The sequence below is a fragment of the Anguilla rostrata genome, chromosome 2, assembly GCF_018555375.3.
Source record: "Anguilla rostrata isolate EN2019 chromosome 2, ASM1855537v3, whole genome shotgun sequence".
Taxonomy (NCBI): Eukaryota; Metazoa; Chordata; class Actinopteri; order Anguilliformes; family Anguillidae; genus Anguilla; species Anguilla rostrata.
In genome coordinates this window covers 63,549,580-63,574,863 of record NC_057934.1, presented here as the reverse complement: position 1 = coordinate 63,574,863, position 25,284 = coordinate 63,549,580, and the positions used below count along the sequence as shown (strand labels likewise).

At 47.4% G+C, this 25,284-nt stretch overlaps 1 protein-coding gene across 2 annotated transcripts; it reads right to left on the bottom strand.

The window, feature by feature from the left end:
- Positions 1 to 2,440: 2,440 nt before the first annotated feature.
- On the bottom strand, positions 2,441 to 17,863 carry pdgfba (platelet-derived growth factor beta polypeptide a). Of its 2 annotated transcripts, none has more exons than XM_064323760.1 (7): positions 16,846 to 17,863; positions 12,301 to 12,397; positions 10,798 to 10,872; positions 9,202 to 9,395; positions 6,037 to 7,786; positions 5,543 to 5,722; positions 2,441 to 5,228 (listed from the first exon to the last, which is right to left on the bottom strand). In XM_064323760.1, exons 1-6 carry the CDS (start codon positions 16,906 to 16,908, stop codon positions 5,559 to 5,561), a joined length of 2,343 nt encoding a protein of 780 aa, XP_064179830.1. In that variant the 5' UTR covers positions 16,909 to 17,863; the 3' UTR covers positions 2,441 to 5,228; positions 5,543 to 5,558. The 2 variants fall into 2 exon arrangements, with proteins under 2 accessions (XP_064179830.1, XP_064179831.1); XM_064323761.1 differs by having other exon boundaries at positions 12,305 to 12,397; positions 16,846 to 16,868.
- Between the last annotated feature and the right edge of the window lie 7,421 nt (positions 17,864 to 25,284).

The window sequence follows — 25,284 nt, the reverse complement described above, 5'->3', positions numbered from 1 at the left end:
GGCGCGCTGACCTGGCATTGAATCACTTTCAGTCAGTCCTGGGTAGACTGGAGCGTCTAGGGTCATCCCGAATTAATTAGTCACTGATAACGTAAGCCCTAGTTACTTTAACCCCCAACCCTAACCCTAACCTAACCCCCCACTGAGGAATGCGTGGGGTCCGTAGCAGCTCTACCTGACCATAGACATAGATTCACCTCTGTCTCAGAGTGTTAGGGTTAAGGTTAGGCTGGGTTGGCAACATTCTAAGATGGGGAGGGATCTCAGCTTGTGTCTCAGGGGTTGTCGGGTCAGTTCCCAGGTGTGGCACTGTCCTTGTACCCTTGAGCGGGGTTCATAACCCGAAGCTCCTCATTTACAGCTGTTTCAGTGGATTGTAAGTAAAGACACACAATAGTTTGGTAAGAGCATCTACTAAATTTTTTGTTTGAATTTTAACATTTTATTTTGGAGGGTCGACAGAACAGCCTCCTGTCCGAGAGAACGCCAGCCCCGTGCTGAATTCGGAGGGAGCGTGTTGCTCAGATCTCACACTGGTGTGTGAGGTCGATGGTGAACGCTCCCTGCGCTCGCTGTTCCTGTCAGCACTTCTGCATGATTACAAATCCTCGAGAGAAAACTTCACAACCTGTTCAGTCTTGCAGCATTATTCTGTGCCTCCCTAGACTGTGGGTCTGATCAACAGCCACTGTCTGATCCAAAAAGCGTGACGTAAGATACGTCACATAACATCCTTGCAGTGGAAATAGGGTGGTCCCGTTCAAAAATGAAGCTTGGTGGAACGCAGCGTGGATCTATCTAATGTTTCAGTGTCAGCCTTTGTAAAGTCCAATGTATGAGTTTTCGGTTTATAGGTCCTATAAAAACACAGTCTCTTTGGTTCATAAGGTTCTTTTGCAGTTAATAAAAGTTCCTTTTCAAACACAGAGTTCCTTTTAAGTGTTAATTAAGGGTTAGTTTTCAAATGAGAGTCAAGCAAGATGAAAGTATGAAAAATTAAAGTTAAACGATTTCATTAAGAAAGCTCCGGGTTGATGTAAGTGCCATTGAGACAACATGATAATAACAGGCAGAAATACTGCTTTTTCATCAGAGAAAATGGCTTTGAAAATGTTGCTTCCCGTAAGACAAAAACTAAAACCCAGAACCAGAAAGGAAAAGTGACACGCGGTCTAGTTAAAGACCATTTCTTTTGGGGAAGGGTTTCAGCTTGCTGGGCAGAAGCAGCCCGCTCCCCAGCTGTGGCAGAATCCCACGCCCACTTCACCCAGGCCTCATTCTCTCACTTGGAACCGACGCTCCATTTTCAAGCCTGAATGAGCACTGAACCCTCTGTGCCACCCTGCCAGCAATCTGAGTGCAATTTATACAGTACAGTAAACACCATGGGTAAAACAGTTCTGTTGATTCTTATCCTGTATCACCCTCTGCTCTTTATCTTCCTCTCTCTCTCTCTCTTTCTCTCTCTCTCTATCTGTACTTCTATCATTCCATGATAATATCTTCACACCCCTCCCTCCATCAGTTGGTTTTCGGCCCCTCACTTCTATTCCTCCCTCTATCTCTCTCTCCATCTCTCTTTCCGTTTCGCCACCCGAGCGCGCTGTGTGTTGAAGGCACAGCCTGTCCTGCTGCAGCCGACCATGACCTCACAGCCGTACGTGATGGGCTACACAAGAACCTACAGTGAAGTAGCAACAATAGCCATGCTCAGGGACTGTAACTAGAGCAGAACACACACTCGCACACGTGCGCGCAGACACACACACACACACACACACACACGTCCATGCACACAAACACAAACATTCCCATCCACATAAATCAGCAGGCACATAGTTGTTTATTTTCATACTCCATATCAACGTGCGGACATTTTATAAGCTAATGCCTTGGTGTGTATGCCAGAATGTCCTATGTTAAACCTAACAACAGGTCATGACATTAGCTATGGTCATAATTTGGACTAAAAACATCCTATCAGCAGTCTCCATCCACAGATTCAAAACAGGAAATACTTCATGAAAAGGAAGGAAGAGGGTCTACAAAACACGATTCCATTAATAATTAATATCCCCTGATAAAGACCTCAGGCATGTCGTCTTTTAGGCTGCTATTTTTACCACTGTCTCATTTTGCACATGGCTAACTACATTTTTAAAAATGGCTTAATTATGTTTTTAAATATTAATGAAATCCCTGGGACTTTGTACATTAACTCTATTAAAGAATTGGAACTTTGGGGTAAGGGAAGGGAGCACACTGTAGAAGTAGGTGCTGCTATCATCTCTCACAAATACAAATAGAAAGAGTCAGCCTCATGAATAAGAACTTTATATAAAAATAGTTTTTTGTGTGTATTTATTGGTCCACGTGTTTGGTGTAAGTGTAGAGTAAATAATGTAGTGTGTGTGTGTGTTTAGGGAATGGGATAATAGACTTCAGTGTTACAAAACCGAGACTGTAAATTTTAATAAAGACATGTTACACAACATATTTATATTAATATTATTCTGGCTTTATGATAACATTAAAAATAGCATTCATTATAATAAAAACGATAACATTAAAAAACGTCAATTAATTACAGTCGACATAATGAGATACAATGACCACCTTTTAAATAACTTAAAAAATACGGTGAGAAAATATTCTGTAACATTTACATACATTGCTAGGCTAGCTAACGGTTTTGACCTCATGGATGCGCTCAGGCCAAACGGGCTCTTCTGAGCGGCTTAGAGAGGGCTCCCAAACCGGCAGTAAGACACAAACCGCCGCGGCGATTCCAGACAATCGACACTGTGTGGGGTTTAGTTCCAACTGGCTGCCGCGGCGCCTCCGTTATTCCCGACCAGAAAGCCGAAGAAGGACGGGAAAAGGGAGCACGAGAACTCTCTGCACGCGACCGCCGCGGCACCGCAGCGGTGCTTCAGTAGTATGTGACCTTTCGCTGAGTTTAAAAATATAAATCGGCTCGTTCCCAGTGCCCTCACCGCGGCTACAGCAGCGCACCGCAGAATATCGCAGCCTCGGTTGGAGACAGCTTCCGCACTGGACCCACAGTATGACCCACTGACAGGGCTCCAGTCCCCGCCCAATTGCAAACTGTACAGCAACGGGAATATTATACGGCTTCCAACTGTTGGTTCCCCCCCACCCCCACATCCACCCCCCCCCACCCAACAGTCATCTTATACATCATCACAGCGTCCTGGATGCTGTAGAGCTGGGACACTCAAATCTGGACCTCAGAGTCAGTAGTACTGCTGGTTTGTGTTTCCTCCCCTCTAATCAGCGACTGGTTTAAACATGATGCAGCAGGTGAGTGTAATCTCCAGCCAATCAGTGACATCATTGGACTATGGACTATCAGGCCGAAGAAGAAACCATTACATTACATTACATTACATTTATTTGGCAGATGCTTTTTATCCAAAGAGACGTACAAACCAGCTGCACTGATGACCTCGAGGGTCAGACTTTAGTCTCTCTGCTGTAGAGTGTGTCACTTGTTGACACCCATCACTGACAGTGTTGCACATTAGTAGTCTGCCTTTTGCTGTTGGATCCAGGGTGTAGAATTTGGAGGGCACTTCTGATCCCTTTGAAAATGGGTAAATCTGGAAAACACTGAGCTCTGTCCTACTTCTGTGGTAACCAGGAAATATCAATAATTCTACAGAAGTGCCTGCTATCGTGACTGCTTAGCCTGGTAACTTCCTAACTTCCTTTTTTTTTTTTTTTATTGAAGTTCATGTAAGACACGCATGTAAGACTGCATAGTCAGCAGCAAAAAAAGGTGCAGTTAAATCTTCTAAAATGCATATTCAAGCTTAATTCAGCTCAGTGAGATTTCTTCACCAAAGACATAATGGGAAGGTGCTGAAGTCAATGACCCTGACAAAGGCAGACACTGATGTTTTCCCGCTAGTGAATACACATCTGTAATTTGCCCTCAATCACACTGTACACTGTGGCATTCAGTGCCGCATTAATACTGCGTCGACTTCAGAAGTTTGGCACAAGTGTTCAACTAATTAGACCAGTGCAATCACCCTCATATTTTATTCCCCCCCCCCCCCCCAACTGTTAGAATGCAATCCTTGAAAGTTCCAGTGTCAAGCTTAAATTAAATAGAAAATATATTAACCAAAAAAAAAATATATATATATATATCACTATACATTATTGAGCAAATTATGCATGTGGTTATGTACACGTGTGGGTTCTAACTCTCTGGTACTCCTGAGCTTTGGTTTTCAGTGCTTTTGGCCAGGGTTACTCTTCTCCCCTAGCCCTTCAGCAGGTTCGACTCTCTGGCGGCCTACAAGGGTGTCTGACCCGTGAATAGGCCAGTTCCGCCCATTCCCGCCCAATCCAGCCCAAGACATTCTAGGCCCGCCCACTTCAGTCCTGCCACTCGTCATTGACACAAGCCGCACGAGGAGCATCAGTGCGGATGGTCAAATGACCTGCATGACATCACATGACTCTCGATGTTCCACATCGAACTGATATTGTCCAGTAACGGATTGTTTCAGTGTTGGGGCATAGAGGGCTGAGGAAACCGCGTCTTTTTTTTTTTTTTTTTTTTTTTTTCCCGAAAGCCCAGTCAAAGGCCAGCGTTCTCGTGAGGTGTAGGAGTTAAGAGACCTCCTTTGTTTGCGGCACAACGGCGAGCTTCATATCCAGGCGCCACGGAAGGCCCAGGGCCTCCACGGCGGTCGGATCAGGACGGCAGCTGGGTGGCTCAAACTCGGCGAGTTCATCGGCCTCTCCTCTTTTCTCCCTCCAGTGAAGGCCGGACAGCACAGGCTGCCCAGGCCCACGGGACATTCAAAAGCCCTCTGTCCAATCAGCTTCTGAGGGTCCAGCAGATCAGAAGCACAGTGGCTGATGGGGGCTGTAGTACTGTCAAACGTATTCACCTTACATTGATTGACAGTATTTCAAGAGCAGTTTAAAATGACTTTTTTTCCTCCCAGTCGAGCTTGTTTCTTGATCAGACAGTTATCGGGGCTGTTATTGCTGTTGTCACAGAGCATACTGTCTACAGTCTGAAGATGTAAACCATTGAAAATAATTTATATTTTGAAAATATCAACAACAACAATTACAGAGAAATGGAGAGGCTATTGTCCACCCAGAAGACAATTTCTTGTGTGTCCTAATACTTCAGGGTCACTTTTGGATGTGCACCGAGGTGAAAGGTCCATACTATCACCCTGTGGGAGAGAGGATAAAACATAGAGGAATGCATCCGGTTAATTAACGTACACAAATGAACTGCTAGTTCACGTAAGTGTGCTGCTTCATTTATATATGATGGTTAATAATTCACAGGAGAGAGTATGGCTACAGTATCTTCCACTATGTTAAGAGCGATTCCAACCAATCGGCACTTTGTTGAGAATGACTGACAGCCTGCGGTGTCTCCGCCCATCATTCTGTCCACGAAAGCCTTGTCATTCATACCAAAGCTGTTACGTGTGTGAGTGTCAGAGGCTCCCTGTACTCCTCCCCCTTCTCCCCCTCTCACCTGTGGCCTGCTCTCTCTACATCAGCCTGGCCCTCATGGTTGCCTTGCTGATCCTTGGCCGGTTCTTTCGCTGTCTCTTGCGGAACGGGGTCCGTCGTTTTGGGGGGCGCTGTGTCGGGGGCGGGGGCGGGGGCGGGGGCGGGCGCTCCGTGGTCAGCGCTGGCGTCGGCGCTGGCGTCACTGGGAAAATGAGAAAAGCACATGGGTGAGAGGCGCTGTGTCGAACCGCCACCGCCAGAGCTCGCCCGCTTCCCATTGGCCGGCTCTGACAATGCATTCCATTTCCTCTCTGCGTTTCCAATGTCCGGGGAACTGAAGAAGAATCACAGGACGCATACGTTTATATGATCAACCGAGAGGAAACTGCAGGGAAGACAAACACACACACACACACACACACACACACACGTGTGCATGCGCACATACACACACAGACACACGGAAACACACATAGACATACACACACACACAGACATACTGAATTTTCAAATCACCTGGTTTTTTTGTGGTTGTGTGCACCTGCACTTGATGATGTAAATGATGTTCTTGTTGATGATGATGTCGCTGTAATTGTTCTTGTTGTTTTAATTGTTCTTTTAACTGGTCTTTTCTTTGAAGCAGTAAAAGTTCTTGTTTCTCCTGTAGGCTTGGCTGTAGCAATCGTCCTTCCTCCATTTCAGGAAGCTCTCTATCTTTGTGCGGCTTGACAACATGTTGCCTTTGCTCTGTTGTCTCTGTTTGGTTGTGGCTGTGGTCATGGCTGTGATTGCGAGTGTGATTGTGGTTGTGGCTGTGGTCATGGCTGTGATTGCGAGTGTGATTGTGGTTGTGGCTGTGGTCATGGCTGTGATTGCGAGTGTGATTGTGGCTGTGGTCATGGCTGTGATTGCGAGTGTGATTGTGGTTGTGGCTGTGGTCATGGCTGTGATTGCGAGTGTGATTGTGGTTGTGGCTGTGGTCATGGCTGTGATTGCGAGTGTGATTGTGGTTGTGGCTGTGGTCATGGCTGTGATTGCGAGTGTGATTGTGGTTGTGGCTGTGGTCATGGCTGTGATTGCGAGTGTGATTGTGGTTGTGACTGTGGTCATGGCTGTGATTGCGAGTGTGATTGTGGTTGTGACTGTGGTCATGGCTGTGATTGCGAGTGTGATTGTGGTTGTGGCTGTGGTCATGGCTGTGATTGCGAGTGTGATTGTGGTTGTGGCTGTGGTGTTGGCTGTCACTGTGGTTGGGACTGTGATTGTGGTCATGGCTATGGCTGTGATTGTGGGTGTGTTTGTGGTTGTGTTTCTGGTCGTGGTTGTGGTTATCCTTGTGATTGTGGTCATGGCTATGGCTGTGGTCATGGTTGCCGTTCTGGTCGTGGTTGTGGTCATCCTTGTGATTGTAGTCATGGCTATGGCTGTGATTGTGGATGTGTTTGTGGTCATCCTTGTGATTGTGGTCATGGCTATGGCTGTGGTCATGGTTGTGTTTCTGGTCGTGGTTGTGGTCATCCTTGTGATTGTGGTCATGGCTATGGCTGTGATTGTGGATGTGTTTGTGGTCATCCTTGTGATTGTGGTCATGGCTATGGCTGTGGCCATGGTTGTGTGACTCACTGCCCAGCTGGGGGGGAGAACCAGCTTGTGTGTGGTGGGCGTGTGCCCTGTCCTCCCTCTCCCCCTCGGTGGGTCTCTGTGGGCCCGTGTGATGGGCCGTGGCGTTGGGGCTCTGCCCGTGGGGGTGCGGGTGGGGCCGCACCGTGCCGCCGTCGCCGCTGCGATGGGGCGGTTTCCCCTCCCCCGGGTCTCGGCGAGCTCCGAGCGTTTCCTGCGTCGGCGTCGGCTCCTTCTCCTCCGCGGCGCTCGGGCGGGGCTCGCTGCGCGCCCGCTCGGCCTGGGTCCTCCCCTCGGTGGCGGCGGCGGCGGGCGAGCGGCTCGTCTGTGCGGTGGGCGGCGGCGCGGTCACGCGCTTGGCCGGCCACAGGGGGCGCTGTGAGTCCCTGTCGTCCGGCCGGAGGTTCCGGTTCTGGTTCTGTTTGAGCTCGTCCTGGCGGTGCAGCTCCTCCTTGGACGGCGTTTTGAGAGGCGGGGTTTTGGGGGCCGGCCGCTGGGGCTGCAGTGCATGCTGGGGTTTTTTGGGCGTGGCTCTTGGGGCCGGAGGGGGGGCGGAGCTCTGGCAGCGACACTCCACGTGGTCCTGGACGGATATGACGGCCTTATCGTAGGAAGGCTGCATATTGATGTACTGGATCTTCATCACCTGTGAGAGGAAGGAGAGCTGCTATTACTACCGCTCAGCTTCTTACATAAGTACAGGGCGGTCCAACCCTGTTCCTGCAGATCTACTGTCCCATAGATTGTCGTTTCAACTCTAATTTTGTCACACTAGACTCTACTAATCAGCAGCTCGATGAGATCTCTAGCTGTTGTACGAGGTGTGCTTTGTTTGGGTTGGAATGAGAACTGGCAGGACAGTAGTTCTCCAGGGTTGGACAGGGTTAGGCAGCCCAGCATAAGGAGCTGCAGGTTCGATTCAGCAGGGACCTCGCTGCCATACCCTCGGGCAAAGTGACTGATTGGTACTGTCAACGTAATATAAAATTTTGAGTGTCAAATATCCGCCGGTAAAAATAGGTGATATGTAATATCCTTGCTATGCGCTGGGAGCGTTCCGGAATGAGGGCGTCAGCCCAAGAAAAATGAATTATGGGAATGACGAGCAAACTGGAAGCGTAAGGCATGTTATACAGATCACATGCCCGCGGGCGCGGGCCCACTGAGCTGTGCTGTTAGTACTTGCAGGTATCCGGTGTGAGTAAAGGTACACACTGAGCACCCACAGTGGTGCTATGTACACAGGGCGCATAGGGATTGCTGGTGGTGTAAGTACAGTACACACAGTGGTGGTATACAGTATGTACTGTACAGTCACCATAGGGAGTGCTGGTGTGTTAGTGGTGGTATATGTATAGTACCCATAGGGAGTGCTGGAGGTGTAAGTGCAGTACCCCCAGTGGTGGTATATGTACAGTACCCATAGGAAGTGCAGGTGTGTGAGTAATGGTATATGTACAGTACCCATAGGGAGTGTTGGTGGGTGATTGGTGTTATATGTACAGTACCCATAGGGAGTGTGGTGAGTGAGTGGCGGTATATGTACAGTACCCATAGGAAGTGCTAGTGGGTGAGTGGTGGTATATATACAGTACCCATAGGGAGTGTTGGTGGTTGAGAGGCGGTATATGTACAGTACCCATAGGGAGTGTTGGTGTGTGAGTGGTGGCATACGTACAGTACCGATAGACAGTGCTGGTGTGTGAGTGGTGGTATATGTACAGTACTGATAGACAGTGCTGGTGTGTGAGTGGTGGTATATGTACAGTACCCATACACAGTGCTGGTGTGTGAGTGGTGGTATATGTACAGTACCCATAGACAGTGCTGGTGTGTGAGTGGTGGTATATGTACAGTACCCATAGACAGTGCTGGTGTGTGAGTGGTGGTATATGTACAGTACCCATAGACAGTGCTGGTGTGTGAGTGGTGGTATATGTATAGTACCCATACACAGTGCTGGTGTGTGAGTGGTGGTATATGTACAGTAGCCATACACAGTGCTGGTGTGTGAGTGGTGGTATAAGTACAGGGCCTATAGACAGGGTGAGGTGTATGTACCTGTAGGTTGCGGGTGCGAGTGACGATGGGGACGCACTGCACGGTCCTGGAGTTGCAGCAGCCGGAGCAGCGCTGCACCTCCACGCAGGGGGGCCACAGCATGAAGTTGGCGTTGCGGCGGTCCAGCATGTCGCGGGTGACCTCCTGCACCTCCGTCCGCACCTTACAGAGGGCCAGCTGCGCCTGCTCGAGCGCTGAGACCGGGGAGAGACGCCACACTGTCACACACACGTTACACACTGCACACACTGTACGCACACACACATTACACACTGTCACACACACACACGCTACACACTGTCACACACACGTTACACACTGTACACACTGTACACACACACACATTACACACCGCACACACACACACGCTACACACTGTCACACACACGTTACACACTGTACACACACACACATTACACACTGCACACACGCACACGCTACACACTGTCACACACACATTACACACTGTACACACTGTACACACACACACATTACACACTGCACACACACACACGCTACACACTGTCACACACACGTTACACACTGTACACACTGTACACACACACACATTACACACTGCACACACACACACGTTACACACTGTACACACACACACATTACACACTGTACACAAACACTGTATGTACACACCACACACTGTACACACACATCACACACTGTCACACACACATTACACGCTGTACACACACACACACACACTACACACTGCACACACACACACATTACACACTGCACACACACACACACATTACACACTGCACACACACACATTACACACTGTACACACACACTTTACACACTGTACACACACACTGTACATACACACATCACACACTGTATATACACACATCACACACTGTACACACACACACATCACACACTGTAAATACACACATCACACACTGCACATACACATCACACACTGTACACACACATCACACACTGTATGCACACACATCACTCACTGTACACACACACACACATTACACACTGTCACACACTGTACAAACTGTACACACACTGTATATACACATTACACACATCACACACTGTACACACACACATTACACACTGTCAGACACTGTACACACACATTACACACTGTACACACACACTTTACACACTGTACACACACACTGTCACACACTGTATATACACACCACACACTGCACATACACACATCACTCACTATACATACACACATCACACACTGTACACACACACATCACACACTGTATACACACACATCACACACTGTACACACACACATCACACACTGTAAATACACACATCACACACTGCACATACACATCACACATTGCACATACACACATCACTCACTGTACAAACACACATAAATATATGCACTGTATATGTAATATTTATACTGTATTTAACCATGATATATTACAGTATATAATTACTGATACACTACTGCATTGTGAGAGGTCCTTTTCACACTGATCAATATTACATTGCAGCAGGCATTACCGAGACAGAGAGGGAAGAAGAAACAGAAACAAAGGGAGAAAGATAAAAGGAAAGAGTGAGTGAGCAGGGAAAAGAAGGGCTCACCGAGGCTTCTGGGAAGGCGCTTGGAAGTGCCGTTGGCGTGGTGACGCGTAGAAGTCTGACTGTCTGGGTCCTCGTCTGGAGGAGAGAAAGACAGGAAAGTAAGGGAGCGGTTGGGTCATTTAGATACCGCTAATTTATTATCTGATAACTTCATTTCAAATGAGGCTATCAACATAGCAATAATGGGCACCATAAAAACCTGCATTTTTGGTCAGTGAGTGTGAGACTTGACATTGAAACACCGCTCCGAACACAAAGGGAACTTGTTTGAACAATTGACGCTATTTTTAGCCTTCTGTCTGCGAGCCATCAGAATCATGGCTGACTGAAGATATATGGGAGTGTAATTGTAGCGGTGGCTGTCTGCGAGAAAGGGGGAGTGAAACTGGGGGAGGGAAGCTGTTTTAATTGTTTTCCAGCGACTGCCCCATTAGCAGCTGATTCATTTTTTTCCTTAATGGAGTCTAACGTGGCCAAATTAATATTGTGCACTTCTCGTTAAAACTTTTCATTAAAAGTACGGGCCCTGACTGCATTTGATTATTTTAAATACAACCAGGAAGGGACTGAAGGGATTTAACCGTGGCGTTTTTTCCATCATAAACAAAGTAAACTTCACCACGTGATGATATGGTATAAAACAAGTTTGTCTGCTAACTGGGGGGTCTGCAGTTAAACGGATGTTCTGCTTAATTGAGCAGAACAAGCAGGTTCAGGACAATCCTAACATAATGGGCAGCCTTCGCCGCCTATGCTATACAATCTTTTGCTAACTAGTTAACACCAGAAAACATAGGAAACTCTGCACAACAGACAATCGTTAAATCTCCAGATTTCAAGCTCACGTGTGCTTGTATGCATGCAAGCGTGTTTGTATGTACAGTATAGCCCCAGCAGGTGTCTGAGCGTTAATAAATGAATGGGGTGCTTGTAGTATGTGTTTGAACGTGCGCGTGTTCGCAGTTTCCGTAGCGCACAACTCCCTGTCTGTTAGTCAGCCTCTATTAGTCCCTCGCTCTGTCCATGTCGGTACTGTACATTCTGGGACAGTGAAGACAAGGCTGTGGCTGTGGCGGCCATTTTATGCGGGTGGGGTGTGGAAGCCTGGGGGAGAACAATGGCGTGGCCTTGCCGCGCGCCTCTCCGTAAAACCCCCCGACACGAGAGCCCTCAAGGCCGCCCCGCATTGTGCCAAGGCTTCCTCGTGCCACTCTCTCCCACGTAACCACGGGAACGGCTCCCGGTCCCGGCTTCCTCTCAGAGACGTCCGATCAAAGCCTCTTCCTGCCGCGCGGGCCCGGCGCACGGACGCTTTCTCACAGGCGGTTAAATTCAGGGGCGCGGCACAGCAGGCCGTCACGCTGCGCGCATGGCGTGTAACGGCAGCCCAGCGTCGCAGGTTAGCGCTTCGCGGGGCGTCTTAAGTGCGTTTCAGTGAGCGGAGGTGTTGCCGTGGCAGCGGCGCGGCGCGCGTCTCAGCGCAGTGTCGGGATGCAGATTTACCTACGGAGTCAGGCTCCAGCAGGAGCTGCAGGTCCTGAATGGAGGAGATGGGACTGCTCCTCACCAGCTCCACCAGGGCAGGAGGCAGAGGGTCCCCCTGTGGGAGAGAGAGCCCCGGATTTTAACTGACTCTGCTCGTCACTACCTATTGCAGTACACCCAGCGCAGCACACTTCATCACTCGCACTATGCCACTCTACACCACACTACTCTCTTCCCATAATTACTCACTGCAAACAAAAAAACAAAAAAAAACAGCCAATCTCAACAAGTATTTTAGCTTTATATTTACACTTCAAAGCTTATTTCTATTGCTGCTTTTTTTGCTAAATAAGACAAAAATATTGCCAATGAGGTCAGACAGGTGGACTCATTTCAAGATTTTCCAATGGGGTAAGAAAATATCTCTTGTAAAACGAACAGTAACATAGAAAGAACTAATATTTTCTACTTCAGGGACAAAAAAATATGATTTTTAGTCTCACCACGAGACTAAAACACTTGTTCAGACAGACTCTTATTGCAGCTCCCACACTGGCCAGGGCTCACCATCGCTGCTTGGGCAGCTTTGACCGAGCAGACGAACGACAGACATTTCTGCGTCGGAGCGAACGAAGGTGGAGAGGAAGGTGCGGCATGTGGAGAATTACGACGGATGCCGCCCCGCAGCAAAGCGAGGAAGACAACGGGCGGCACAGAGAGGCACAGAGCGAACAGGAAGTGCTATCACGAAGCGCAGGATGCAGTCATACAACGGCGGACTGAGCCGGGGAGACGGGACTAAAACAGGCGAGCTGAGAAAGAAGGATGAGATCAGAGGGGATAGAAAAGTAGAAAGAAAACGGGGGAAAAGAGGAAGCGCCGTGAATGGGCGTGTGTCTGTGATGTCCGGGGTTAGTCATGATCACCCCCCTCCCGGCGTTTACAGAGAAACTGTTTTTAACGTTTGTTCAATGTTCGGACGTTCCCTCGCAGCGCGCGTTCAGTATCACGTGTCTGTGTGTCTGAACAGGAAAAATGCGACATCACCACCCAGCAACGGCTAAAAAAAACGCACAAACAAACAAGCACACACACCGACACCCGCACACACCCCACGCATGCGCACGCACTCAGACACACACATGCATGCACGCATGCATATGCACTCAGACACGTACACTTGGAGGTGAAATTACTGAGTGAGAATGTCGGGTCTGATTTGTCTGATAGGTTATTGTTATCAGTCGGTCATTATGATCAGCTTCCCTCAGTGCACAGTAATAAATCCGGACTTCAACTACAAAGGTATCAGTCAGTCTGTCCACTGGAGTCACATAAAGACCCTGTGCTACCTGTGCATAATACCTGTGCTTTCTTCTGTTTTTAAAGTAAACTGTTTGTGCCACTTCTGTGTGTCTGTGTGTGTGTGTTGAGAATGTATGTGTGTGTGTACAAACAAGTGGTTTTGACTATGTTTGTGTGTGTGCATGCGTGTGTGTGTGTGAGAGAGTACAAACATGTTTTATTGTGTATGTGTATGTGCATGTGTATGTGTATGTGCATGCATGCATGTGTATGTGTGTGTGTGTGTGTGTGTTTCCATACATTTCTGGATTTGAATGAGTGTGTGCATGTGTGTCAGTGTGAGTGAGTACAAAGATTTGGGTATTATTGTGTGTGTGTGCATGTGTGTCTGCGTGTGTGTGTGTGTGTGTGTGGGTAGATATGTAAGGGAACACAATGTGCTGTTTTGCCTCTCTTTTCAGTATCTGTCAGCACATGCTCAACTTCCGTCTCCCAGATAAGCTCTGGTCTGCAGTACAGTAGGTGGTCAGTCACGTTGGACACCTGTGTTTGTATTTTACACCGCTCAGTCTGCATTGGTCTGACTACAGAGGAAAATGATCACTGCACAGCCAGTTAAACACTGGTTCCCTTCTCCTCACAGTGAAGGTAAGAATAAATGCATAAATGCATTTTCTTTTCTTTTCTTTTTAACTCAAACTTCACTGGACTTATTAAAAAATAAAAAACAATAATTTGTTCTGAATGTATGGTTCCTTCTCCCATCCTTTCATCTGCCTCTACTTAAATGACTTCCAGAATTCCTCACGCTTTTTCTCAGAAGCATCAGAACAATCAGTCAGTCAGTGTGTCAGAACACCCGCCGGGTCACTCTGAGACAGGAGGCCAGCCAGCAAATTCATCAGCGTTCCCGGACAATTAGTGCGTCACCAGTCGGACTGGGTCAGTTGATGTCAGGCGTTGTGCACTCATTCCGCAAACTGGACTTCCACTGCGCTGACATCACTTCCTCCTCCCAGCCTTGTGGGAGGGGTTAGAGCCTTATTGGCAGATGAAGCGGCTGTGGAATGTCAGGAACAGGTATTAAGGGCAGAAATGTGAGCTGTAATGACACATGATTACAGGACTGGCCCACTGCCGACACACACACCCACACACACACACACACACACAGGAAAACAAACAGACCTATGCACTATAAGCACAGATTCCAAACGCCACATGGAGAGATATGCGGATGATGGATAGATAGCTAAATGAAAGAGAGGACCGAACAGTTTTTGATTTAAAACATCGCTCGGAGCTATCTGTCACGGCTTGTTCTGACTTCGCCCTGTATGTTTTCCCCGCATGCAGGAAGGAGGAGAAGACAGGGGGCGGAGAACAAACACAAAGATTTCACTCCGGTTCGATGTCACTCTTTCGAGGAATAACGAAGGAGTTTTTCACGCGTTGGACAGCTGCTTTCTCACTGGTTAGCCTTGGTTATGTGCGCATGACCATGACCACGATCACATCAAGAGCCAGTTCTCACCATCCAAACCCTTAAACTGCTGTGACATCATGAGCAGCCGTTTGTAAATGGTGCTAATTCTGTCCTTTTGCTCCACATGAAACATAATAAAGTTCAGACCTGTTAGGCTGAGTACTCTCATGTACTGCTTTGATTCTTCTTGCAACCATGGAAAAATTATATGACACAAAGAGACAGATTACAACAACCCCCTAGCTCAAAAATGTGTGAGTAAATGGGGAGACACTGTAGTTATATCATTACAAAATGCACTGCCCCAGGATGCTATTTTACATACTTTCTGACTGAGACACACTCTTTGACGGGGCCTATTTTGAGGCCCACTAATTAGGAGGCACAGTGAATGATGCAATGTGCCTGGCTTATCAGTATCATTATTATATCAAGTTCAAAATGAGGTTATTAACCAATCCGTTCTTTAGACGCAGGACTTAAAGAGAGTCTCTGGTGGGCACTGTCCCCCTGGGTACAGACAGGCTATGTGTGCAAGGCCATTTCCCAATTCCCAATCTGGCTCTCTCCAACTGCCACCTAAACATCCCCTCATTTAATTGGCTAAAAAATGTTCTCTCCCTCTCCACCTTCACTAATGTGTGGTGTGCGTTCTGGCGCGAAATGGCTGCCGTGCATCACCCAGGTGGGTGCCTCACCCATTGGTGGTGGGTGAGGTGAGCTCCCACTCATCACTGTAAAGCACTTCGGAGCGTTGGGAAAAGTGCTATGTAAATGCAATGATTCATTCATTCATTCAGCTGCGCTCTGCTGAAGACCGGGTCTCCAGACTCTCTTTTCATTAGCAGCGCTGCGTGCTAACGCTCGCACTGCAGAGCCGGGAGGCCGTGGGAAAATGAGCTTTTATTCCGTGGTTCAGGACACCGCTTCTTTTGTTTCCTTAGTCTAACATGGAGGTTAACATTATATTTCCTGGTAACCTCTCCAGCCTCTTTTCTTTGGGCTTACATTCTCTTACCATCATAGATGGACATTGCTTATTAATCTGATTGAGGATAACGTCACATTCTTAAACACCAACAGACAACCCCCCCTCCCCCCCCCCAATGTGGATACTTTCAACAGTATAATTGTCAAAGTGAAATTGGGTCACCGTTGGTATAACTGGATACACAAAGTATATCCCCTTCAGTCAACCTGTCAGCTCAACGGGTGTGAAACAGTTAGGGTAAAGCATAAGATCTCATTCAAGCCATTACGGCACAAGTGGAATGTTTGTAGTTTTCCACAGCAGACTTTAGCTTACCCTGAAAAACCACCATTATATTCTTCTCCATTATGCATAATTATAGGACTCAACAATAGTAATCAACGAATATGGGAGAGGGGAGTCAGAGGCAATTGCACAGCAGTCAGAAACCGTGCTGTGCAATGTAATCAGACAAAACACGGTACTGACACACTTGTGACAGATGATTCATATTTCTAAACTCTTGCTAATAAGACCAATTGCTATCAATTAACACAAAGTCAACTCATTCAGAGTATCACACATGCCTTTGCTTACAATACTATCTACAAAGCACACACATTCAAAAATTATATTAGACTTGAAGTCCAATCTTAGCTTCAGCCGAGAAAGAACGAATCAAACAGGTGAAAATCACTTAGACATGTCGAAGCACGCACCAAATCAAAGTGTTCTAAAACAGTCTTAAGTCATTTGGAACATTGTGGAAATGCCCGTAAAATAAGCACTGGCATAGTCTTACCTCGGTGCAAGCACACCGCACAAATGCCGCAAGCGCCGCGAGCAACAGAACCCATGAGCTCATCTTGCCGCCCAGCCTCGAGACTCCGCAATGGACTGTGCATTTATGGAGGCACGAGGCAGGCGCTGCTCAGCACTTCAGCACGAGGACAGCGGCGCTCTGTGGAACTCTCACGCAAAGGCACGCGCGCGTTAGTCCCCAGCAAACATCCAAATCTTCTTAATTTTACAAGAGTTTGTTTTTTATTTGTCTTTTTTTCTTGTTAGCAAAATCGTCTTTTATTTCCAAAGAACGAATCAGTGAAGAATTCCAGGAAATCCACGTCTGTAGTTAAAAAAAGTATTTTGAGTCAGTATTCGTGGGAAACCTGTTGACCTCCTTTTTTTCTTTGAGCCTCCGTAAATAAATGGCCAAGTAGACTACCGGTGTTGCAAAAACTTAAAAGCGGAGGAAAAACAAAAATTCACACTGTATAACCAGGTTTAACATAAAAAAGCTATTTTATGTTCAACTAATGAACTAACTGTATTGTCGATAAAAAGTGCCAAATGTTCCACTTTTTGAGGGTGTCGTTACGTTTCTTCAGAATGTGTGCAATATGTCTTAAAATGCAAGAGTGCTCTTCACAATGACTTCATTTTATGAAAAGAAAAAAAAAATCGAAAAATGAACTTGATTTTCTGTTATTATGTCGATCGTGACGAATAGTAGTAGTCCGGATTGCAGAATTCAGTGTAAGGATAACATTTTCCCCAATTATATCGTAAAACGAATGTATGTAAACTGCCAAATTCCTTTTTCCTTTTTTGCGTCCAGTTGAGATCAGTGGTCGTCAATCAGCGCATTTTTTTCTGCTTTTGCTATCTGTTCTTATTCACGCTTGTCTCTTTGGGTTCTCCGACTAAATCTAATGGATCACAGTACAATACAGCGATTCTCTGAGCGGCAGTTGCTTTCGTTCAAGCTGAGCTGATCAACACCCAGGTTCTCGTTGCAGTCTGGCTACGCTGAACCGTGTTCAGGTTTCCATATAGAAGCAGCTCCCAGTCAGCCTGGGAGTTAGTATTCGGCCTTTCACCACGCCCCTTCGAGGCAGGACGACAGTATCCATATTTGGATTCTCTTCGGGGGCGGTTGCAAGGCAACAGGACAGCCTCCGAGGAGAGGTATTTACTATGATCTCCCAATTATAACCATTGAAAAAAAATACGAAACTACGCTTCAGTGTTGTTTTCAGTTGAGTTGGACTTTTGGACACGTGTAGCCTACGTAAAGCGCTAACATGAACTGCTACAGCGACTTCTAGCCTGCAGCGCAACTTTGTGAGAGGTTGATGCGTAGCTGTCATTTTACAGCATAATTACTTTTACTGTGCAGTTGACTAATGCAGCTGTCTAGATTAAATCGCCGCACCGAGGCCCTTTTACGGAATTTGGCGAGGACATCGATGCTGTTTAAAATAAGTGGTAGCAAGTTAATAGCGTAAAATAAGTATTAGGCCTACAAGATTAATGATTCCCTCGTAATTGTGGCGGAGGAAATCTCGTGCGAACCTGAAGTGCTGACAGTGAGACATTGACAGTGGAAATTGAATTAGGAAAAAAAATGAACGGAATCTGGACTAACCACTAAACAGCGTAAAATGTGTCTGGGGGCAAAACACAGTCTTAGGGAATGCATAGGCCTAGCGTGAGTAGTTCTGTAAGAAATCGCCACACTTGACTGCCTTTCTCTGCGCTGCTCCACGTGCTGTTGTGTGACTTGCTACAGTTTCGACTATTGAGAGGCGGCATTTCAGTCAGCTCGCAACCTGTTGTTTTCAAACATGGCTTGCTGGGAAATGCGGTTTGCCCTTGAAGTGCAGATGTGGCCAGTGGCCTTGTTCTTTATGTCCCGTGGAGATGTATCTACATAATCTAACATTATTTAGTGGAATATCACTGTGATGCAGTGTGGAATATTACACAATATAACTGCAAACATGAACAGTTTGTAGCTGTTATGACCAGCTCTGGCTGGCTGAGCGTACCTTCATTGTAACTTTAGTATATATATATATATATATATATATATATATATATATATATATACATATATGTGTGTATATTCACCAGCAGCAGGGAAATTTGTTATTGCTTACTGCAGAATACATTCACAGTAATGTCATGACTCACATGCAGTCAAAACTGGGCACAATAAGTAGATTGTGGTATGAATCAGATTAATTTAATATTGAAATCTGGGTTATAAAAAAGAACATAAAAAGCGCTGTGTTATGCTGCTGTGCTGTGCTGTATCATGTTGTGCTGCTGTACTATACTGTATTGTGTTGTGCTGCTGTGCTGTACTGTGCTGTACTGTATTGTGCTACTATGCTGTGCTGTATTGTGCTACTGTGCTGTGCTGTATCATGTGCTGCTGTGCTGTACTGTGCTGTACTGTATTGTGCTACTATGCTGTGCTGTATTGTGCCACTGTGCTGTGCTGTGTTGTATCATGTTGTGCTGCTGTGCTGTACTGTGCTGTACTGTATTGTGCTACCATGCTGTGCTGTAATGTGCCACTGTGCTGTGCTGTATCATGTTGTGCTGTACTGTGCTGTGCTGTATTGTGGTGTGCCGCTGTGCTGTACTGTGCTGTGCTGTATTGTGTTGTGCCACTGTGCTGTTCTGTGCTGTGCTGTATTGTGCCGCTGTGCTGTGCTGTATCATGTTGTGCTGTACTGTGCTGTGCTGTATTGTGGTGTGCCGCTGTGCTGTACTGTGCTGTGCTGTATTGTGTTGTGCCACTGTGCTGTTCTGTGCTGTGCTGTATTGTGCCGCTGTGCTGTGCTGTGCTGTATCATGTTGTGCTGCTGTGCTGTGCTGTATTGTGTTGTGCCGCTGTGCTGTACTGTGCTGTGCTGTATTGTGTTTTGCCGCTGTGCTGTACTGTGCTGTGCTGCTGTGAGGTGCCTGGATGATCTGTCTGGACTCTTAAGGGTTTGTAATTGGGGTGGTGTTGTCAAAGATGTGATCCGGTCCGCGAGCCCTTTAATGCGTTTACTCTGCTTCCCGTCTCAGATGTGGGACTGGTTTGCAGGAGCAGCCAATCAGTGGCTTTGAATTTGTGACAATTAAATCTGCACAACAGCAAGGAAGAGATGAGGTATGCTGTCTGGGGAGTTGAGAAGGGGTCAAGTCTGGTTGAAGCTTAACCCCCCCCATTCCCTCCCCCCACCCCCCCGTTTCTCTTTCATTCCGTTTCTCTTCCTTCCGCCATTCGTCTCTGTCACCCTCTCTCCTCCCTTTGAATGGAAATTGTGGCAGTGTCCTACAGTGTTAGCACGACCACAAACGGTTCTCCCAGGCCTTTATTCAGGCGATTGGCAGCGTTAGTTCCTAGCGGGTGGACGCACACCTCAGTGCACGCCCACCTACTGTGCGTTTAATCAGTTTTTCCTGCCAGTGGGCCTTGAAAGAAAAAAAATGGGCACTAAATGTGGTCACTGAAAGCCATGGGGTCAAAATGAAGCACTTTAATTAATGGACTCCAGCTCAGTTCCTTCATAGCTTTCACAGCCTGTCTTTAGCAACAAAAAACCTGGCCAGTTCTGCTACAGTTGCCCCCCCCCCCTCCCCCCTCGTTTGGACCGGGAGATTTTATCACTGATTCTCAGCTCAGTCACACCCTCGAAATAATCGCTTGACCATATGCTTAACCGGATACAAAGCCCAAACAAAAAAAACAAAAAAAAAGGAAAATGGAAGCCATTTTCAGACTGCTGGACATGAAAGCCGGTGTTTGGTGCTTGATTTTTGGGGAGGCCGTGTTTCCCTTGAAGCCATGCACTGTGTCGGACAGGGGGAGAGGAAAGAATGGAGGGAGAGGAAGTGAAGTAGAGCAGAGTGGGAACGTGAACGCCGGGGGAATGAGAGAAAAGTTGAAAATGTGTGAATGGGATACCGTGCTGGCCCTTCACAGTTAAGGATAAGGAGTTGTTGCTATGGCAAAGGCCAAACGGGGAATGGAAACCCCATCGGCTCTGTTACTGGGATCACAGGAAGGGGAATCCACGCTGAATCACAGGTTTTCGGTCGCGTCAGGGTCGACGAATGTCAAGAGGAATGGGTTTGACCGCATCATCGCCCCGTGAATCACTGGACGTGTCTCTCTCCGCCGACCCCGCTCACAGAAGAATGGGGGGGTCTGTATCACAGCCGGTGGGTCAAAGCCAGCGAATGGGGAGAATAACAAAAACTGCATTGTTTTTGTGTTCCTAAGCCAATACCAGAGGAAATGAAGACATTGCGCTAAATATATGCAGTACAATGGATGACCAGGGAGCAGATGGGGGTGCGGAGTACTGATACAATGTGGTATGGCTATGACGGATACTGATGCACGAGTACTGTATGTGGGGGGGGGGGGGGGGGGGGGGCAGGGGGGCGTGGGGGGGGGGGGTCCCGAGGAAGGGGAAAGGAACTGTAGAGGAGGAAATAAAATGGTGAACGGGTCAGGTAAGGAGGTGGGAATGGAGAGGAATGATATGAATTTTATTCCGGCCTTGTGAAATCCGCTCTTCAGAGCCGATGACCAAAGTAAGGACTGGAATCTCAACAACAGGAACTAACTTTGACAGTGTGTATGTGTGTCTGTGCATTGTGTATGTTTGTGTATGTTTGTGTGTATAACATAGCATAACCTCCAAGACCCTCAGCAGTCTGGTTTCAGACTGCTGAGGGTCTGAGGCTGAGGCAGCAGTCTCCGTCGGCAGTCACTCGACGGAGACTGCCCTGCTCTCCGTCACTGAGTCTCTCCACGCAGCACACGCAGCATCCCGTTCATCTGTCCTAATTCTTCTTGACCTCTCAGCTGCCTTCGACACCGTTGACCATCCTACACTTCTGTCTTCCCTGACAGAATTGGGAATTTGCGGACCAGCCCTCAACTGGATTGCGTCCTATCTCTCCGGCCGCTCCTTCCAGGTTGCCTGGGCCGGTGCAGTATCAGCTCCTCGTCCCCTCACAACTGGGGTCCCTCAGGGCTCTGTCCTTGGTCCCCTCCTCTTTTCTCTGTATACTAGGTCCCTTGGCCCTGTTATTGCCGCCCATGGCATGTCATATCATCTCTATGCAGATGATATTCAACTTTTCTACTCTTTCTCTCCCACAGACACTCAGGTCTCCGATCGCATATCCGCCTGCCTGAGTGACATCCAGAGCTGGATGACCAAACACCAGCTCAAGCTCAACACAAGCAAAACGAACTTCTCCATATTCCTTCTCTTACCTCTCCCACTTCTCATCTGCCCATTTCTTTAGGAGACACTCCCCTACACCCTTCGCAGAGTGCCCGAAATCTTGGAGTTGTGCTGGACAACAGGCTGTCACTCTCTGAGAATATCGCGGCAACCACCCGGTCGTGCAGGTTCATCCTGTACAATATCCGCAGAATAGACCACTCCTCACCAATTATTCCACACAGCTCCTGGTCCAGGCCATGATACTGTCACGTCTGGACTACTGCAACTCCCTCCTGGCTGGCCTCCCAGCATCAGCCACCAGACCCCTTCAGCTCATCCAGAATGCAGCAGCACGTCTGGTTTACAACCTCCCTCGTGACTCCCACGTCACTCCCCTCCTCATCTCCCTCCACTGGCTACCAGTGCAAGCTCGCATCCGGTTTAAGACACTGGTGCTTGCTTTCCAAGCAGTCAAGGGGTCAGCTCCTGGTTATCTGCAGAAGATGATCAGACCCTACAAGCCGGCCAGATCGCTCCGATCGGCTACTACAGGGCGGCTGATTCCTCCCCCAACACGAGCAGCAACAAGGTCTCGACTCTTTGCAGTTCTGGCCCCACGATGGTGGAACGATCTTCCAGTGGAGGTCAGAACAGCAGAGTGTCTGAGCACCTTCAAACGGAAACTCAAGACGCACCTCTTCTCTGTGTACCTCTCTCCTCTTCCCTAAACCCCCTCCCATAACTATTAAAAAAAAATAAAAAAATAAAAAAATAAATAAATTTTTGGTTCAGACTATCTTGTTTCTCCTTAATGTATGCTATCATAGTAAAGGCTTTTTATCTGCATTTTGTTCAATGGACTTAAGTGGACTTGATCCTGAGTTTGGTTACACTGTTGTAAGTCGCTCTGGATAAGAGCGTCAGCTAAATGCCTATAATGTAATGTAATGTAATGTGTGTGCGTGTCTTTGTGTGTAGGTGTGAGTTTGTGTGTGTGCAGAGGTGTGTGTGTGCATATGTGTGTGAGTCTCTGTAGGTGTGCGTAAGTGTGTGTGTGTGTGTGTGTGTTTGTTTCAGTTTGAACAGAGAAACAGAGGAGTCACAGGGGAATACTTGCTTCGATGGTAAAAACAGGAAGTTGTGGCGGAGATTTTCCTTGCCGCGGCAGCGGATGCAGTCATCATGACTTTATATGGCCTCATTGGAGCCGCCTCCTCTGTCGCACGTTAGCACGTTAGCTCAAAAGTACCCCGCAGACTCGCAGTAATACTCTCCGATGTGGGAAGTATGGTGTCACTGCAGCCTCCTCCCTGCCCATCAGATATTGGGCTGTTTTTATCAGAGACCCTCCTTTTTTCCACTAACAAACATCCGTCCGCCCCCGAGCTGTAACTGAGGTGGGCGCACGTTTTCGTTTTTGTCCAGACCGATCGTCGGTTAACGAGCCCCCTCCCATTCTGTCTAATCTCAGTTCAAACAAACGCAATCGGCAACACTTCCCACTCTTCCCCTCACACCCACTAGCAAAAATATCATTAGGAGGGTCATGGACATAAATTATGACTCACGTGATTACTCTGAATTAGTCTAATTTTAACTGAGTACTGAATGACCATTATGCTAGATGGGGCCCTCCTAGCCCAGTCACACAAAATTTCCAGCTAAAAATGTTTATACCCTCACCTAGAAATGCAATGGCGACCTAAACCCACCTTGCTGTTTGTGGGCCTTCCACACTTCCTGTGGGTTTTAGCCCAGTCCTGCAGGCAGGGGCGCTGTAATGCGGGGGGGGGGGCGGGAAGGGGGGTGGTTAGGATGATTCCAAGGGCCCTGACTGACAGGGGCCCTCAAAAAATATGAGAACATAGGATTTTCTGGGGTGATGGCGTCCAATGTGCGCTCTGTTCATGGGGCCCAGAATCCCTGGTGGCACCCCTGCCTGCAGGTACATCAGGTGCAGCCTCGCCTGCTCACAATAGGCCTGCCTTGTGTCATGAGTCTGTGCCAAATGTGCAGCCGGGTCTGCGGCAGTGTAGTATAATGGGTAAGGAGCTGGTCTTGTAACCTAAAGGTCACAGATTCGATTCCCAGATAGGACACTGCCGTTGTACCCTTGAGCAAGGTAACTTAACCTGCATTGCTTCAGTATATATCCAGCTGTATAAATGGATGCTATGCGGAGAAGTTGTGTGAGTCTCTCTAAATGCCTGTAACGTAATGTAATCTGACAGACTGAAGCTGCGCCCAGACCTGCACTGGGGCCATTGAGAAAATGGTTGTGGAGTAAAAACTGAGAATGAAGCTAGAGTAGCTGGGAGGTAATTGTGCCTCAGTGGCTCAGGAATTTTGATTCCAAAGGCATGTGGGTTCAGGTTCCGTGTTAAGTATTTGGGCCTCTTTTATAAAAAAAAGTTCTTGAATTTAAACTGAAATGTAATCTTTAGATCATTTCCCAAATTGTGCTTATGCTTTATTTTATAAAAAATAAAGTTGCGTACATTCGTTTGAAGCGGTGCATGTGCGTCTTACGCACCTGTGATGCAAACACCTCGAACAAACTTCAGTTTGAACTCAAGTGAATGCACTTCACAATCAGTCTACCCCGTGATGTGAACGTAGCCAATTATGGTCATTTTCATTTCATTGCCATTGCTTTTCAACATTTCTCACACTCTTCAAAAGGAACTCTTGAAATAAACTGTCAGTTAAATGTTATTTTTAAGGTGTGAACACAGCCCACTTCGGAGAATCACAGGCAGCCTACAAACCTGCAATACTTGCACGTAACCAACATATATTTAACTAAAGGGTAATATAATCTTTACCTAGAGATATGAACCTCCGAACCTCCCCCTCACTACCCATCTTCCGCCGTGGCCTGAAGACTCATCTCTTCAGACTATACATAGACTAACCACCACCACGCTGTATATTTCACTCTAAATCTCCCCCCCCCCTTTTCATGACACTTGTTACATGTTGCCCCATCCCAGCACTTTTTGGTAATTTGTATTTGTCCTAATACTGTAGCTTATTCTTCTGCCTAGTTGGCTTTGCAGAGGTTAGGTCTGAATAGTGTTCACTGTGTGAACTGTGTTCTTGGCTAGAAATAGCTGTACAAAATAAGTATTGTACCTTACTGAACCTGTGTTTAGCAGTTGTCTATGACCATGAAATGCACTTTTTGTACGTCGCTTTGGATAAAAGCGTCTGCC

Coding starts and splice junctions, on each gene's coding strand:
- pdgfba (XM_064323760.1), bottom strand. CDS start 16,908: ATGAGCTCATGGGTTCTGTTGCTCGCGGCGCTTGCGGCATTTGTGCGG. Junction 10,873..12,300: donor GCTGGAGCCTGACTCCGTAG/GTAAATCTGCAT, acceptor TCTCTCCTCCAG/ACGAGGACCCAGACAGTCAG. Junction 5,723..6,036: donor CACAACCACAAAAAAACCAG/GTGATTTGAAAA, acceptor TCATTTTCCCAG/TGACGCCAGCGCCGACGCCA.